The sequence below is a fragment of the Abramis brama genome (assembly GCF_963993115.1).
Source record: "Abramis brama genome assembly, chromosome: 7".
Lineage (NCBI taxonomy): Eukaryota > Metazoa > Chordata > Actinopteri > Cypriniformes > Leuciscidae > Abramis > Abramis brama.
In genome coordinates this window covers 2,599,402-2,617,099 of record NC_139969.1, presented here as the reverse complement: position 1 = coordinate 2,617,099, position 17,698 = coordinate 2,599,402, and the positions used below count along the sequence as shown (strand labels likewise).

Here is a 17,698-nt window from a genome sequence, read left to right as displayed (position 1 = left end):
TCCTCCCCCCTCCCCTCCCTATTAATTCATTAGTTTACATAGGTAATTAAGTACTTTTTTTTTAAAAATAAAAAAAATAAAAAAATTTATTAAAACAGTTGTATGTTAAGAATTTTAAACTAATATAACTTCAAAACATACAAGTAAGTAGCAAATAATAAAGAGGAGTATAGAAACAAACAAACAAATAGTGCTTTCAGCAGCCTATTTAAGATTAGCTGAACGTTTTCCATTCAAGAACTGTGAGTGATTTTTCTTCATCTTTACTGTTGTTTTTTACTATGACATCATAGACTGCGGGAGATCTATTAAGCTGCATTCACGCACTGATCTCTTTTGAAATATAAGAAGTAAAGTGGTTTGTCCTGTCCGTTTGATCCCTTAAGACATAACTGGCTGTGTTTATGTTAATTTTGCACAAGTATATTAAACCACTTACACGGAGTCGCACAGCCGCATGCGCGAGCAGTCTACACAAACAAAGCGCGCGTGTCAGCATTTGAAATTGAACGCAGCTTCTGTTAGTGAGGTTCATATTTTAAATATACAAATCCACTGCATTCCAAACCACATAAATGATGACTTCGTAGAGCATTTGTAAGGAAAATACCGAAAGGCGAGACAGCACGTTTCAAGTGTAACGTAACATCAAACAAAGCGCGCGTCTCTCACAGCGCATCCTGTGCAATGAAGCCTGTGAATGTCCTTGTAATTCGCTTCAACCTTTCCGAACTTATGAAAGATTATTTTACGTAAAGTTTGATTGGTGTATGTATGTGTGTGAGGAATTGGAAGAAAGCAGATTACGGGTGTTTCTAAAGCAAACTCAGCGTCATCGCATATCTGGATAAAAACTAAGCTCAGAATCGATTCTGAAATTCTCAGAAATTTATCAAAATTATCAAAATTCATATCAAATTTATCAAATTATTTTGGCCATATCAAATTATTTCGGCCATATCAAAATTCTCAAGAATATACAATTTTAACGTTAGTCGTTGTCTAGGACATCTCTCCTCTAGCTAACTTCCCTCTTCATGCTTCTCTCTCCTCCACTCCCCCCTTCATGTGCACTAACCCCCCAACCCCCTCCCCCACATCATTCTTGTCGGTTATTGGCTGGAACACTGTTTGTTATGTTCCGTGGTCCAGGCTGGGCCAGTTTGTTTTTGTTGCCTTTTGTGGAGCCTGGGCTGTCTAGAGAGACCGCGTTTCTTTACAGTGTGTTCAGGGGACAGGCAGCGAGCGGATAGTGAGGAGATGTTTGCTGGATGTGACAAAAAAAGTTTTGACCTAAAAAACGCATGACATCCCTTAGAGCAGGGTTCACCAATCTCGGTCCTGGAGGGCCGCTGTCCTGCAGAGTTTAGCTCCAACCCCAATTAAACACACCTGAACCAGCTAATCAAGGTCTCACTAGGCATACTAGAAACTTTCAAACAGGTGTCAGGGCTCTACAGTGCGCCCATTTCACTCGCACATGCGAGTAAATATTTCGGCGTGCGAACGTGAAAAAATATTTGGGCGCACTCGTGCGAGTGACACACAGCATTTTTCTATAGAAATAGCTGCAAATACATCATCATGAGGAGGGGCAGAGTAGGACACTATATTACCGGGAGATCAGTTATTTAGGCCTAAATCTTCAGTAGCTAGTCTGTAGCCTCATAAAAAAAACTACAGTGCCCACACACGAACTATTAGGGCCCTATAATTTCCGTGATCACGGAATCGCGGACGGAATCGCGGAATTGGCAAATTAATGCGGAATCTAGTGTCAACGCGGAATTTTACATATTTGGAATAAAATTCTGTTTTTGTGTGGGAGAAAAACGTATGTCTGAGGAAAATGGCATATTACTGAAAGAACGAGCAGAGAGAGAGGCCCGGTCGCGCGCGCGTCTTCAAACTGTCTTGCTCTCTCTCACTCCCTCGCGCTTATTAATCTAAATCAATTGAGAATTGACACAATGGTAAAAGATCGGAAGAAAGAGGTTTCACGTGGAGCATTCGGATATTTTTTTTCCTGAATTAGGCTACCGCTGTGTGTGAATTGTGCAAAAAAAAAAAAACTTTTTTACCTTTCCTTCTTCTCTGAAAAGCGTTCCGCCCATTCAGCTGACATAAAAAACACTTTCAATAAACTAAACAAATCCTATCCAATGATGAAATGTTTTCTGTGTTGACAAATCTTGTGCGATGTCCTAAAACTGCCGGGATAATCACACAACGCGTACAAGTCTGTCTGCTAATGATACGTCCGATTCGCAAACTAATGACTCCTTTGAACCGATTCACTTTAATGAATGGTTAAAACAACTGATCTGTCCAACACTGAATCGGTTCGGTGTATAACAAAATTGGTAACACTTTATAATAAGGTTCCATTTATTAAACTCTAGTTAACTAGATCAGTTAACATTAACTATTAATAAACTGCACTTCTACAGCATTTATTAATCTTTATTAATGTTAATTTCACCATTTAGTAGCCTACATTATTTAAATGAAAAGTTGTATTTGTTAACATTAGTTAGCTTAATGCACTGTGTGAAGTAACATTAAAAATACAGGGTTAGGGTTAACTAAGATTAACAAAGATTAATAAATACAGTAACAAATGTATTGCTCGTGGTTCATGTTAGTTAGCCTAATACATTCACTAATGTAAACAAACCAAACCACATTTAACATCTCTTAAAATGCTAATTTTGTTTGTTACCTCAATAAATTGAGGGTCATTCCTATTTTATTTGTGTACATTTTAATCATTAACATTAAAAACACTCTTTTTACGACTAAAATTACAGTAAAGGGTAAAAAAAAAAACTGAATTCCCCAAAATTAAAACTGAAAAAACGGAATTTGCAAAAATTAAAACGGAAAAAACAGAATTTGGGAAAAAATAAAACGGAATTTGGGAAAATGTATTTTATAGGGCCCTTCGGATCAGCACAGAGGGGCCCTCCCTGGAACTGTTTGATCCTACAAAATGTGCTGAAAATTGGCTGTCTGCTGGAAAGAGGTCAAGGCGACCAGGCTACAAAGCTTGGCCAAGTGACTCAGACATGATCTTCATTTCAGATAAAATGTGAAACATACATAGGGCCTACATACAATGATAAATCAAAAATCTACATGACGATAAAATAGAATTAAACATCTTTTGTTTGAAAGTTTTGGTCTGATGTTCTTAACCTTACAATGAGCATTGAAAATTTAATTGTTGAATAATTCTAATAATTAAACTATAATGATAAACTTATACAACAAAAATGACTGTGCCCCCAAATATTTTTCTGTGCTCCTAAATTTTTTTATTTAGGCGCACCAGTGCTCCTTGTTCAAAAAGTAAGTGTAGAGCCCAGGGTGTGTTGGAGCTGGTTGGAGCTAAACTCTGCAGGACAGCGGCCCTCCAGGACCGAGATTGGTGAACCCTGCCTTAGAGCACCTTTAAACATTTAAAAACCAGTTTGAGATCATTGAAATCATCTCCAATAGACCCGATTTTTCCCTAAAATCGTACAGGAGCTCTAGGACTGACTCATCAAACACACACAGACGAACGCAGACACTCACCGAACTGCTGGATGGCGCGGTCTGCGCTCCACGGCAGCTCTAAGGTCATGTGAATTCTTCTCCTGCGGTTCTGCACACGTTTATCCGCCTGTAGAGAAATACCCGAACTAGCCGCTTCAGAGATGATGGCTATCAGCTGAGAGAGAAACACAGAGAAGGACTGGCATTAGATATATGAACACTTCATATTATATGCCACAAATATCCTGAATGGGGCTCTGGGTCAGATCTGGGTTGTGTTGTGTGTTTGTGGGTCAGAGGTCATCACCTTTTCGCCTGTCATGAATCGCTCTTTCTCTCTGACGTTGACATGGTCGATGGTCAGGCCCTGTTCCGCTCGGGTCTCATATCGTACGCTGCCGTCAGGACGCCTCACCACACGTCCCTTTCGGCCCGTCATCTACACACACACACACAGAGACACACACATTTAGCATTTTACTTGTGTGTCATGGCATGACATCATGATATTTGTTTAATATACAGATGTGAACAGGCACATCAAGTGTCTCAAACAAAACTCTAAGAGCACTATTATGGTATTATTTACATTCCATTATAGTATTTATTAATATTTTGAAGTATCTTTTATTTTTAATATCATCAGTTTTCATTTTAATATTAAATTTTTGTAATGCTGTTATGTGCTTTTGTCATTTTCATATTTTTATTTAACATTCATTTATATTTCAGTTTTATTTTCAGTAATTCTAGTACCTCCATTGTTTTATATCAGTTAGTTGTAAGGACATTTATTTATACTTTATTTTTAAAATATTTTAATAAAAGAAACAAATCTAAAAACATTTTTTTTGTGCTTTATATTAATGAACGAAAGTGATTTTAAATCATTTTAGTTAAAAATAACAAAATTAAAACTCTCACTAAAAAGTGAAAGCTGTTGTGTCATGAAGTCTGGTAAACATGACTTTGTTTTCTTGTGGACTGATAAAAGCCCCATATTAGGCCGCATTTACACTGCAGGTCTTGATGCCAAATTACGATTTGTTGACTATATCAGTTTTTTTTTTGCCGACCAGCTTACATCTATTAAAAGTGATCCATATCCGATATCTGCATTTACACTATACACTTGACGAAACAAACCAAGGTACTCCATTACGCTATTGAGTCATGTGATCACGGTTGGTGAACACCTGAGTTGACGTCATTCGCCACTGTCACTTTTTCAATGATGTACGACTCGACCTGACAGGGGAATATCCGATCTGTCCTCTTACATGGCAGACGCAAATGCACGTATCCGATTAACATCAGATTTATTTAATTATTTATTTATTTCACACATATGAATGAGGCCTGAAACCAATATCTGAGCATATCGGAATCTATGTGTCCACACGGGAGGAAAAAAATCGGAATTGGGTCACTTGAACAAGTGTAAATGTGGCCTAAATGTTAGTCAGTAATATACTAATTAATGTGGCCGTCTTAAAGGAATTTCTTAGTTTTTTTTAATTTATTTTATGTACTTTTTGTATTTTGTCCATAAGGGATCTTAATAAAGCTTGACCTTGACAATGCATAATAGTGATTCTCACCTCTGACACCTTCTCTGGTCCTCCAAACTTGTCAATCAGCTCGTCAAGAGTGTTGAGTGGCAGCTCTTTCCCCAGCTCTGCTATTTTACCCAGCAGCCTCTGCTTAAGTTCTTCTAGTTTAGCTGAAAACACACACACACACAGGATGATTCAGCACATAGAGTCTGGAACAGACCTTAATCACTCCTGTGTGGTTTAGCCGTCTAGACAGAAATTAGGCCTGATTTAATAAGTGTGAGCTGCATCTGCACTCCTTCAATCCCTGAATGAACAGAACGGCAGGAGTCAATTCTTCTAAAACACAAAGTGACTATAATGTGCAAGCGTAGAGACCAGACAGAAAAAAAACAAAGAAAAAAAAAACACTTCACACAAATATCACAATTTCGGGCTCTTTTTGTACCGTAACTTATAAATTTAGTCCTGGTTCGCTTAGCATTAACACAGAACCTAAAGATACAAAACAAAATCTTTTATGATGAATATTTAACTTACAGAACATACAAAACAATGCCATGTTCTGGGTTTGAATACTGAACGGAGAATGATTGACAGCCACAGCGGTGGGAAGACGAGTTTCCGTGAACTTATTTAACAGTTATTTAGCAATATTTAACATAGTCCCTCATATTAAGCTGTGGAATGGCTTCAGATGACTTTGAATATAGTGCACGCTAACTTAATTGGTGCTTGTCTACTTCTTTTGGTTTATGACTCCCACTTGTGCAGTTTAAAAGAGCGCAATAATCATCTGCAACAACCGCGGTTAGATCAAATAACCACATTTAAAGGGGGTGTATAATGACCTTTTCACAAGATGTGAAATAAGTCTCTGATGTCCCCAGAGTGTGTGTGTGAAGTTTCAGCTCAAAATACCCCACAGATATTTTTATATAGCATGTTAAAGTTGTCACTTTTTGAGGGTGAGCAAAAACGCACTGTTTTTGTGTCTGTCCCTTTAAATGCCAATGAGCTGCTGCTCCCGGCACAGGGGGCGGAGCTTCAAGAGCTCGTGTGCTTTTACCTCACACACACATGCACTGAACATTTCAAAAACTTTTAGCCTTTTATGTTCAAACCGGAGTCAGAAAGATGGAGAGACTCAAGAAGAAGTGACAACATGTAGACAACATTTCTGAATGGTTAGTTGATGAATTTATGAAGCTGATGTGTAGTAGTGTTGTCAAAAGACCCGGTACTTCGGTACCAAGTCGGTACTAAAAAAATGTAAACGTCACGGTACCAAGTTTTCTTAAGTACCGGTGGTACCGAGGACCCGTTCAAACCCGGTTCCTTGATGCACATGCATGCACTGAGCGCGTGCAGTTGCGCGTCCTCTTTATTAAAGCGCTGAGACATGGCGACCGGCGGTGCTGCTGATGTGGTGGCTGTAAATCCACTTGTTGATAAGAAAGGAGGAAAGAGACACTTATGGAAATATTTTGGATTAGGCTAATGTCACGTTGCCATAAGTGGCCGTTCACATGGCGCGTTTTTTGCAGATTCGTTATTCCAAATCTCTCATATTAGGAGCGACGCGGCGCGCTCGTTTTTCCCGTTTATATACTGTCTATGGTTTTTCCAGGAGCGCCTATGTTCATGTTTGCATAGCAACGACAGACGCCACGGGAGAGAAAGCGCTTGTGGAAAGGAGAAACTTGTCGATCTCCGAATGCAACGTTACGTTACTGTACATGAGGAGAGTAAGATGGAAAGCTTGTAAAGATTAGTTCCATATAAATTCACGGATAATTAGTTGTTTTGTCGTTAGTGAAAATCAATATTGACCTTGTATTTGAAAAAGGATCCTCATATAAAAACAATAGGCCTACTAAAATTCAGAGTAAGTTCGTTCGCATTCGGAGATCGACTATTTTTGAAACGGTGCGAAATGCGCTCTCCATGATGACGAGGAAGTATCAGCAAAGAATTTATCGATTTCTAGCACTTTGGTACCGAAATTGGTACCGAGAACCGTGGATTTTCACTGGTATCGGTACCGAATACTGAAATTTTGGTACCGTGACAACACTAATGTGTAGTTATCTTCTAGTCATTGATTAGCATATTCTGTCTTGATAATCTATAAATCGTGTTCCGGGGGCGGGGTTTATGTAAATTCTAGGGTTGGTGATGTCACTAACCCGGGAGGAATGTGGTGTAGTCTCTACCAGCCGTTTGTTGTAGTCCTTAAAAAGCGATTTCTTTAAAAGCAAATATCTCCCTTTGCTTTGAACTTTGAGCGTTGTAACTTTGCAGATGTTGTTTATGCTCAAACAGCAACATTACACACTAACTACAGTTAGAAAAGTGAAATCAAAATTAACCACCCCTTTAATATCGATCCAAACTGGCCAAGTGTGAACACACCCTAAGACTCAACAAATAGACCTAAATTGTGATTTTATATTGCATTTAAGTCAACCTACCAGCAGGCCCGTTGATGTGGTTCACGAAAATCACATCGTCATTGTCCTGTAGTGATTCAGGGGAGGAGTTCGATTCGCTGTCAATCTCATCTGAGTCGGAGTCTGAATCATCGCTGATTTTAATAACCCCGCCCACTTCCACACAGTGCTTCGGAAATTTTGCAGTCCGGCCTCTGGGCTTTCCTTCAGAAAACAAAGAAACAGTTTCAGAAAATATTCATAACAAAAACCCACAGACAAATCAACGTTTGATTGAAGGAAAATAAGACGTGACTTACGTTTCCTCTTGCTTGCGGCACTTTTCTCTCTTTTGGGTTTCTGTGTTGGGAAGTGCTTCTGCACTAATGACTGGAAAACACCCCTGCATGACAAAAACACACACACACCTCAATCCAGTTCTTATAATCACAGAGCATAATGCACAGATATGTGTCCATTTTATCCAGCTCTCTGGAATTCTGATTAGCCTATTGGTGATTTGTTGGAGATTTACATTAGGGCTGCATGATTAATCGCAATTTACATGTAATTGCACTTAAACCGATTTGGCTTAACACGATTTTGATCTGCGATTATTTGTTATGCGCAGGTCATCACTGATGTACGGCTCTGTAAACGCTGCGAGTTTGAGTCGCTTATAACGTGCATTTGAAAAAGCAACATATTTCCAAACATGGGAAGCATTTATGAACCTCTTGTCCAACAAAAGACGACATTTAATAACATGCTTTTACTCCAAACTCACTTCATAACGACAGCTGAGCTCATCCTTCTGTGAGATGATGTGCTTCTTACACAGAATAAGGCAGTCGTGTGTTTATTAGTCGTGTTTTATCAATCAAAGCGTTTCAATCTTCTGTTTGTTCAGCTACGGATAGTGTGATGCCCTATAGGGATTTCCTGGAATGATGTGTGTTACTGTACTTCTGCGGCGGGGCATATTTGGCGTGTGTGTGTGAGATGCCCTCTGGTGTTCAGAGGGATATGTGGCGGCGTGTGTGTGTGAGATGCCCTCAGAGGGATATGTGGTGTGGATGGGTGGGTGGGTGTGGGTGTGGGTGTGTGTGCGTGACGCCCTATGGTGTTCAGAGGGATATGTGGTGTGTGTGTGTGTGTGTGTGTCTGTGTCTGTGTGTGTGTGTGTGTGTGTGTGTGTGTGTGTGTGTGTGTGTGTGTGTGTGTGTGACGCCCTCTGGTGTTCAGAGGGATATGTGGTATGGGGGTGGGGGTGTGTGTGTGAGTGTGATGCCCTATGGTGTTCAGAGGGGTGTGTGTGCTGCCCTCTGCTGTTCAGATGGATATGTGGTGTGTGTGTGTGTGTGAGAGACGCCCTCTGGTGTTCAGAGGGATATGTGGTGTGTGTGTGTGTGTGTGTGTGTGACGCCCTCTGGTGTTCAGAGGGATATGTGGTGTGTGTGTGTGTGTGTGTGTGTGTGACGCCCTCTGGTGTTCAGAGGAATATGTGGTGTGTGTGTGAGAGACGCCCTCTGGTGTTCAGAGGGATATGTGGTGTGTGTGTGTGTGTGTGTGTGTGTGACGCCCTCTGGTGTTCAGAGGGATATGTGGTGTGTGTGTGTGTGTGTGTGTGTGTGAGACGCCCTCTGGTGTTCAGAGGAATATGTGGTGTGTGTGTGAGAGACGCCCTCTGGTGTTCAGAGGGATATGTGGTGTGTGTGTGTGTGTGTGTGTGTGACGCCCTCTGGTGTTCAGAGGGATATGTGGTATGGGGGTGGGGGTGTCTGTGTGTGTGTGTGTGTGTGTGTGTGACGCCCTCTGCTGTTCAGATGGATATATGGTGTGTGTGTGTGAGAGACGCCCTCTGGTGTTCAGAGGGATATGTGGTGTGTGTGTGAGCGTGTCTGTGTGTGTGTGTGTGTGTGTGTGTGTGTGTGTGTGTGACGCCCTCTGCTGTTCAGATGGATATTTGGTGTGTGTGTGTGAGAGAGACGCCCTCTGGTGTTCAGAGGGATATGTGGTGTGTGTGTGAGCGTGTCTGTGTGTGTGTGTGTGTGTGTGTGTGTGTGTGTGACGCCCTCTGGTGTTCAGATGGAGCATTTACTACCGATCAGCCGCTGCACTGATAAGATGAGCATAAAATAATGGCAGCTAGGGCTGCACAATTAATCGAATCTGTAATCGCGATTACAATTACGAATGCCACAATTATGTAATCGTACAAAGGTGCAATTACAAAAAAACACGTCCACTTACATTATTCTGTGTGCTTAAGATGTGTTTTTTTCTTTTCTACAGCTTATCTTAAGGGTTTTTTCCCCATTGTTTTAATTGTAGATTAGTTTTGACATTTGTTGCTATACAAAAGCCATATAAGTTTTTCAGGAAGAGTGTTTTCAGATGTTTATTTTGATATAACAATATGGTATAAATATTAGGGCTGGGTATTGACACAGATTTCACAATTCGATTCGATTCAATATCGATTATTTTGGATATCAGGTACAATACATTGTAAATTTTCTCAAGGAAAACTGGAAAATAAAAGGGAAAAAAATTATTGTAAACTATGGGAGTCAGTTGTAGCCTATAGGCTTTATTAGCCTACTATAATATTGAAGGTAAAAATTAACTGATTTGTATACAAACACTTAAAATACACTTTTATTTATTTTTATAATAATGAAGTTATATGAAAATATAAAAATTTAAATGGTGGCTGTCATAAAAACTTTCTAGATTTATTCAAACATGCATTAAATATTGAAGAACAATAAAAATTATGATGATTATGTAATATGGTGCATATATTTAGCAAAATGCTCCTCTCTAGAGTTAATTTTTCCAGCTGACTAACAAGTTTATGGTCACTGGATATGGTTTTTCTGAGGTAAATGTGACGTTACATGACATTGTTTACTAACGTCTTTCCACGGTTGAAACACTGATTGAGCGACTCCATGTGACATGATACGGACTTCGATAAGTTGTACTCTATCTTTTAACACACTTTCAGATGCTCATTCATGTTTATTTCGCGCTGTAACTGGTGTTATTAAGGCGGAAGATCATGTGCTTCTCTTGAGCTGAGCCAGAGCGATCTCACGCCACAGCGCCAAAACGGTAATTATGTTTTTGAATTTCGTAAGAAAATGGACGTAATTTGAAATCTGAGACTTTGTTTCATATCAATAATAACAAAGCACAAAGATTATTGCGATTTATTGGATGGGATGCGCGCATCAATGTTACATTCATTCATAAACTGAAAACAGGATGACTAATCGATTCTTGGGATTTAAGAATCGATATCGGTTCGTAAAAATGAGAATCAATTAAAATCGAGAAATCGATATTTTTTACCCAGCCCTAATAAATATGGCTTCAAAAAAAGTTATAAAACTATTCAAATCATCATTCAATGTAAATTGTGACAATTGTAATTAATAATCGCAATTACAATTTCAAGGGAATAATCGACAAATATGATTTTTATCGCAGCCTTTGCCAAATCGCATGTGGTTTCAATGTGATTAATCGTGCAGCTCTAATTTCCATCTTTCCCCATTCAAACAGACAGAAGCTGTACAAGCCACTGATGGAAAATGTCTTGCTTTAAAGAGTTTCAGTGCACTCACTCAGCAGCGGAGACGAATCTGTCCAGGTGTCCATCGTTCTCGTCCAGGACCTCTCGAGTACGAGCCTCTCCAGTGGACTGCAGGCCAATCACGATGCACTGTTTGAAGTGACATGGGAGAGAGGCGATTGGACACAATTAGTGAAACACTTAAAACATGGTTTCCACACTTTTAAAAATTTAATTTACCTTTCCAGATGTCTGGAAATACCAAGTAAGGCTGCATGATAAAACTTGATTTAAAAAAAGTTGTAGGTTTGCTGTGCTTGTTTGTCGGGATGCACAATTTGGCTAAAAATGTTGTGATTATACATTTATATATTAGTATATATTAATAATAACAACAACAATTATTATTTTTATCATCACCATTTATGATCATTATTATTACTAAATAAAATGTAAATAATAACATAAGAAATCTTACTATTGTAATATATCTCTGTAAAAAAATTGAGAATGTAAGAGATCATTTTATTTTACAGTACACAGGGTATATGCAGAAATCTTGAAGTTAATTTTAATACCTTTTCAAGACTTTTTCAAGACCTTCTCAATATTTTTTAATACCTCCGCCACTTCAAGCGTGGCCACGAATTAATAATACCTCAGCAGGTTATACTAATTTGTTCCCTCGTTTTACTATATTGTGGCCGTTGTAAAACGTGCTGAGGTATTATTAATTCGTGGCCACGAAACAATTCACCTGAATATTCACCAATTCAAAAAAAAAAAAAAAAAAAAGGAATAAAAAGCTGTACGAGAATAGTCGGCCTTCACTGAAGAGCTATCTTCACAGGTAAGAAAAACAGTTTAATAATTATTATTAATTCGTGGCCACGAAATAATTCACCTGAATATTCACCAATTCACAAAAATAGGTCTTTAGCATTCACTAATTAATAGTATCAAACTGTTTTTGGCCATGTTGTAATTCGTTAAATCAAAATGAGGGAGGGAATTAGTTCAACGTGTCCACGATTTATTAAAACGAGGGAACAAATAAGTCGTCGTGACAACTAATTATTTAGATCAGTGGACAGGGCGCAAGAACAAACAGAGAGAGAGAGAGAGCGCCCCGGCCGCGCGCGCGCACTCTCACCGCCTTCAAACAACACGAGCTGTATTGCTCTCTCTCCCTCGCGCATATCAACACAATAGTAAAAGGTCGGAAGACCGATTGTGTTTTATAGATTAGTAGTTTGTTCATATGTGTTTGATTAGCAAGTACATGTTAAGGAAATGCACAATACAAATTGTATGGGTGGGTTAATGTAACGGTAAACGGACTCTGCGGCGGGTAAAACTGTTGTGATGAATTGTGCTTTTGAACTTCCGCCCGCCTGCCCGCTCTGGTGCTCTCAGAGGCAATTTACGAACGCACCCACAATAGCCTAGTTTTTTATGTACCTGTTCGTTTTTTTTATAAAAATGACTAAATTCACACACTTTTACAATGTTTTTGGGACTCAAACTGTTGGACAGCTAATTCAGAAAAAAATACTTTCAAAATTTAAGACTTTATAAAGCCGTGATAAGACTTTTTAATACTTTTTAAGGGTCTTAATTTTCCCAAAATTGATTTATCACCTTTTAATACTTTTCAAGACCCCGCGGATACCCTGAGTACAGCTGTAAATTACAATATTAATATTTAAGGCTTTATGTCTTCATTTCTTAAAAACATTAAACCATCAAGCTTTTTTGTCGGAAAGCCTTTTTATTGTTGATAACGTTCGGTTTAAAAGAGCTTATCATTACAAGTTTGAGAAGATGGTTGCCGTATGTTATATGTTATATGCGACACACGCAGAGATGAAGTTCGTATGGATCCGAGATGATCTGATACACTGAAAAAATGTTATGAGCTGCTCATGTGTAAATAAACACAGTGCCGCGCTTCACTCTGAAACACGCATCGCATATATTTATTTAATTAAATCACAGACTTTGCGATTTGACAATCGCTCTAAGCCATATGGCAATTTTGGTTTAATTTTAATTAATCTTGCAAAGGATATTTAAAACATTTTACATTTAAAACAGTCAGGGTTCGTACAGATACTGTAAAATTAAATTCCGAAATGAAATGAAATTTCTTTTTTTGGCTACAATCAGAGATATTATCAAACAATATCTTTATTATCTTTCAAATTCTAAAAAGGTAAATAGATAAAAATGAATTACAAATAAAGTGCAGCAAATGAAATGACTGTTGTAACTTTAACCATTGAAAGGACACTATGACAAGATATCACTTTCCTTGTTCAAATTGTTTTTCTCATGAAAATATGATTGACCTGAAGAATGAAAGCTGTATCATATACTTGGATATTAATGAGCAATATCACACTCATAGTCATGCGAAATGGCTCCATATTTATTATCAGATGGGCTGCGGCGTTCATTTTGCGTGAAAAGATTGTTTCATCAATAAAATGAAGCACCAATTTCACATATATAGTCTTTCAATAATTCAAGCACTTTTCAAGTGCCTTTTCATAAATATGGCTGTTTTCAAGGACTTCAATTTCAGAAGGTCAAATTCAAGTGTGTCAAGCACTTAAAGAACTTGTACCTGAATAGTAAAACCTTTCTATGGGTTTATATAACAAGCAAAAGCACAAATATTGATCCCGACTCACGTTGCCGTGTTGCATCTCAGTTTGAGCGAGCTCAACCAGGCGACGGACTTTAGCGGCGATGCAGAGGTACTTGAAAAACCTCTGGTGTGACGCCCAGAACTGACCCCAGAGAGACTTCCGGGAGGCCAGACCCAGCGTGTCTGCAGCTCGGGTGAACAACTCCAGAGCCTCAGCCCACTAGAGAGAGAAAGGATTTAAAATTTCATGTAATCAAAATCAGTGGACAAATAATGGCAGAGAGTCTTAGGTTACGTCTACATTAATCTGGATACATTAGAAATTGCATCTTTATCGTTATGTTTTGGCCTTTTGTCCACACTAGGGGTTGAACAGACTAGTCGACTTTAATGGTCTGCCGTGATGCTTTAAAGAGGATGTCTAATGCTATTTCATGCATTCTGACTTATTTATACTGTTAAAGAGATTCTCATGCTAAACATGGCCAAAGTTTTTTTTTAAATTAGTATTTGTATGAACGGAGTTGTGCAAGTGTGTTTGTTTGTTCTTGGCATTTCACTGACGAATGTTTTATAAACTAGGCCCAGTTCGACGCTGGATTTGCAGATCGTTTGAAACTGAAAGATGGAGCGGTCCCAGAGATAAAAGATCCCAGGGTCAAGAGTCGGAATTGCAGGTGGTAAGTAACGTCAAATGTCTGTGTTTTGTTGGCAATCGGCGCATAAGTGCATATAATGTAAACAACACGAACGTATAGTGAATCAAACGTCATCTATGGATAATGCGATGATGTATTTTGCGTGACTCTTTAGCTCCGCCCACGGCACGCCTTCAGGAGCTTGGCTGTTTTCGGAAAGAAGCGGTACTGCGTATCTGTCTTTTATAAATCTGATCAAACTAAAGACTCTTCGGAGATATGAAGGATGCAATACTACTCTATAAGTACTCAAGATCAACATGAGATAGGCAGAAAATGTGTGTGTTATGAGCCCTTTAAAGGGATAGTTCGGCCAAAAATGATATTAAACCCATGATTTACTCACCCTCAAGCCGTTCGAGATGCATATGTCAATCATTTTTCAGACGAACACATTTTCAGTTATTTTAGAAAATGTCTTCGATCTTTCAGTGGTTATAATGTCAAGTTATGGGGTCCACCTCCTTCAAGTCCCAAAAATGTGCATGCATCCTTCACAAAAGTAATCCATCCGGCTCCAGGGGGATAAACGAAGGCCTTCTGAGGGTAATCCGTGAGGTTTTGTCATAAAAATATACATATTTAAAACTTTATAAATGAAAATAACTGGCTTCCGGTAACGGTCGACGCGCGTTCACGGGAGATGGATGCCGGCGTATGACGTAGCGTTTGATTTAGCTATACTTCGTTCTACGTCACAACGCTTCCTACGCTACGTCCTACGTCCTACACCGGCATCCATCTCCCGTGAACGCGCGTCGACCGCCACCGGAAGCCAGTTATTTTCATCTATAAAGTTTTAAATATGTATATTTTTACGACAAAACCGCACGGATTACCCTCAGAAGGCCTTCGTTTATCCCCCTGGAGCCGGATGGATTACTTTTGTGAAGGATGCATGCACATTTTTGGGACTTGAAGGAGGTGGACCCCATAACTTGACATTATAACCACTGAAAGATCGAAGACATTTTCTAAAATAACTGAAAATGTGTTCGTCTGAAAAATGATTGACATATGCATCTCGAACGGCTTGAGGGTGAGTAAATCATGGGTTTAATATCATTTTTGGCCGAACTATCCCTTTAAGCTTGACGTCGACTAGTCGCTGATCATGGCCTGTGGAGGGCGCAACAGGATAAGAAATCTTTGCCCACTTAGAAATAAGAAGTCCACTTTAACAAGAAATAAGAAGTCCACTTTAACGCTCAGTTTCAGTTAAAATGACAAATAAATGCATACTAAGTGCGCCACAAGATATGTTTGATTATACCACCTGGATGCTTATTGTACAGCTAAGTTAATCGCCATTCTAAACTGCTGCTGCATTACGAACACACACACAGGAAGTAGTGCGCATCACACAAAGATCACGCGCAAACAGAATCATTCAGTGGCGCAGAAATGTATTGTAATCTCTGTTCTGAGATTTATCAATAAAATAGCTTAGAAACTGAAAAGTTCTAGCATATATTTCACAGTAACCAAAACACAGCTTCACTATTCACACGCAATCGCTCTCTCTCACACTAATGCATTCATATAAATGTAATCTTTACTATGCTACTATATCTATAAATGATTTAGAGCGAGCAGAAATCTGTGAGAAATATAACGACCCAAAGACAAAAGAACTGATAAAATAAGAACTGGTTTCTCTCACCAGTCTAGCTGCTTTGTTGTAGACCAGTTTAAACTCTTCGTCCAGTGAAATCTCCTCGATACGGAAGGACACGCCGGAAAAGCTCAGCTGCCGTGCAATATACATGCCACTCACTTTCATATCCATTGCAACAATCTCCATGGCACCAACACCCCTGGAAGAACGAAGGTGAGAATTGAGCAAATGTTTATAAGAGAATAGTTTTAAAAAGGGAGCATTTTGTCATCATCTGAGAAATCTAAAGCATGGTCACTGTGATGCTCAGGATGAACTCTGACCTCTTCTCAATAGCATGCAAGAAGTCGTCAAAGGTCTTGAATGGTGTTCCTTGCCCCCAGATCCCCAATCGGCTCATGTAGATCATATTCTTTGGCTCTGAAGCACCTAGAGAACGAGAATGATAAAGGTAGGAAACTCTTAGATCTCATAAATCCACAAAGACCAAGAGATTTTAATAAATGAAACCATAATAAACCCCCTTTAAAGGGGACCTATTATGCCTCTTTTTACAACATGTAATATAAATCTCAGGTGTACCCAGGATGTGTCTGAAGTTTCAGCTCAAAATACCTCACAGATCATTTATTATACCACGTTGTAAACGCCTATTTTTGAGAGGAAGGAAAAACATTCTGTGTTTTTGTGCATGTATCTTTAAATGCAAATGAGCTGCTGCTTCCCGCCCCCTTATCCAGAAGAGGGCGGAGCCTGTACAGTACGTGACTCCAATACTCAATCAAAACCAAACAGATGTTTTCTTAGTTTTTGGCAATCTGCAAAACGGTGTGACATTGCTGTTCTTCATCATCATGAACGTTTATTATCTGCTTGCGTTTTAAAGCCATATCAGTTTGCACACATCCAAATCACACGCACAGAAAGCTGGATGTCAGACAACGCATCCCGCGAGTATTAAACTAATCTCTCTTTCACGTCTTATTGCACTTAAACTGACAAATACACACAAAGTTATGTCAAAAACACAAAGTTCACAAAGTCTGTTATGTCTGTGAAAAAACAGCAGGGAAATAAATTAAATGTGTACATCAGATCTGTGTATTAAGTGAAATATACAGTACCTACTGTATGCTGTTAATATGAATCAAACAACAGCAACAGAAAATCACTCACTGCTCGACTGAACAACTTTAGCAGCTTTAATAAGAATCTGAGGGGCGGAGTCTATGCTAATAGGGTGGAGTTGTTGTGGGCGGGGCCTGTTCCAATGTGACGTCACTTTGGAGCACATTCCTGAACGGTATAAACTCGCAATTCTGGCATTTTTTCTGACTCAGTTCTGACTTTGTAACGCGTAATTGTGACTTTATATCACGCAATTCTGAGGAAAAAAGTGAATTGCGAGATAAAGTCCCAATTATCTTTTAAATTGTTCTATTCTGTGGCAGAAACAAGCTTCCATAGACTTCCTTTATAACGATTTAAAAAAAAAACTATACATATGTAAATAAAGGTGTGATCAATACCTTATAAAAAAATAAAACCAGAGTAGCCAAGGCCAATTACATACGCCTGACACACATGTAGTGAGTGTAAAGACCGTGTGGCGAGCACC

The 17,698-nt window shown here is 39.0% G+C and overlaps 1 protein-coding gene across 4 annotated transcripts in view; it reads right to left on the bottom strand.

The window, feature by feature from the left end:
- sbno2a (strawberry notch homolog 2a) overlaps positions 1–17,698 on the bottom strand; it is a 53,223-nt gene that overhangs the window by 15,032 nt on the left and 20,493 nt on the right. For all 4 annotated transcript variants that reach the window (XM_084119325.1, XM_084119324.1, XM_084119326.1 and 1 more), the window contains exons 13-21: positions 16,404–16,509; positions 16,126–16,279; positions 13,808–13,984; positions 11,164–11,261; positions 7,849–7,931; positions 7,571–7,753; positions 5,142–5,263; positions 3,848–3,979; positions 3,580–3,715 (exon numbers count right to left, since the gene is read on the bottom strand). In XM_084119325.1, coding sequence (XP_083975451.1) covers positions 3,580–3,715; positions 3,848–3,979; positions 5,142–5,263; positions 7,571–7,753; positions 7,849–7,931; positions 11,164–11,261; positions 13,808–13,984; positions 16,126–16,279; positions 16,404–16,509 — 1,191 coding nt within the window. The remainder of the gene's footprint in view (positions 1–3,579; positions 3,716–3,847; positions 3,980–5,141; positions 5,264–7,570; positions 7,754–7,848; positions 7,932–11,163; positions 11,262–13,807; positions 13,985–16,125; positions 16,280–16,403; positions 16,510–17,698) is intronic.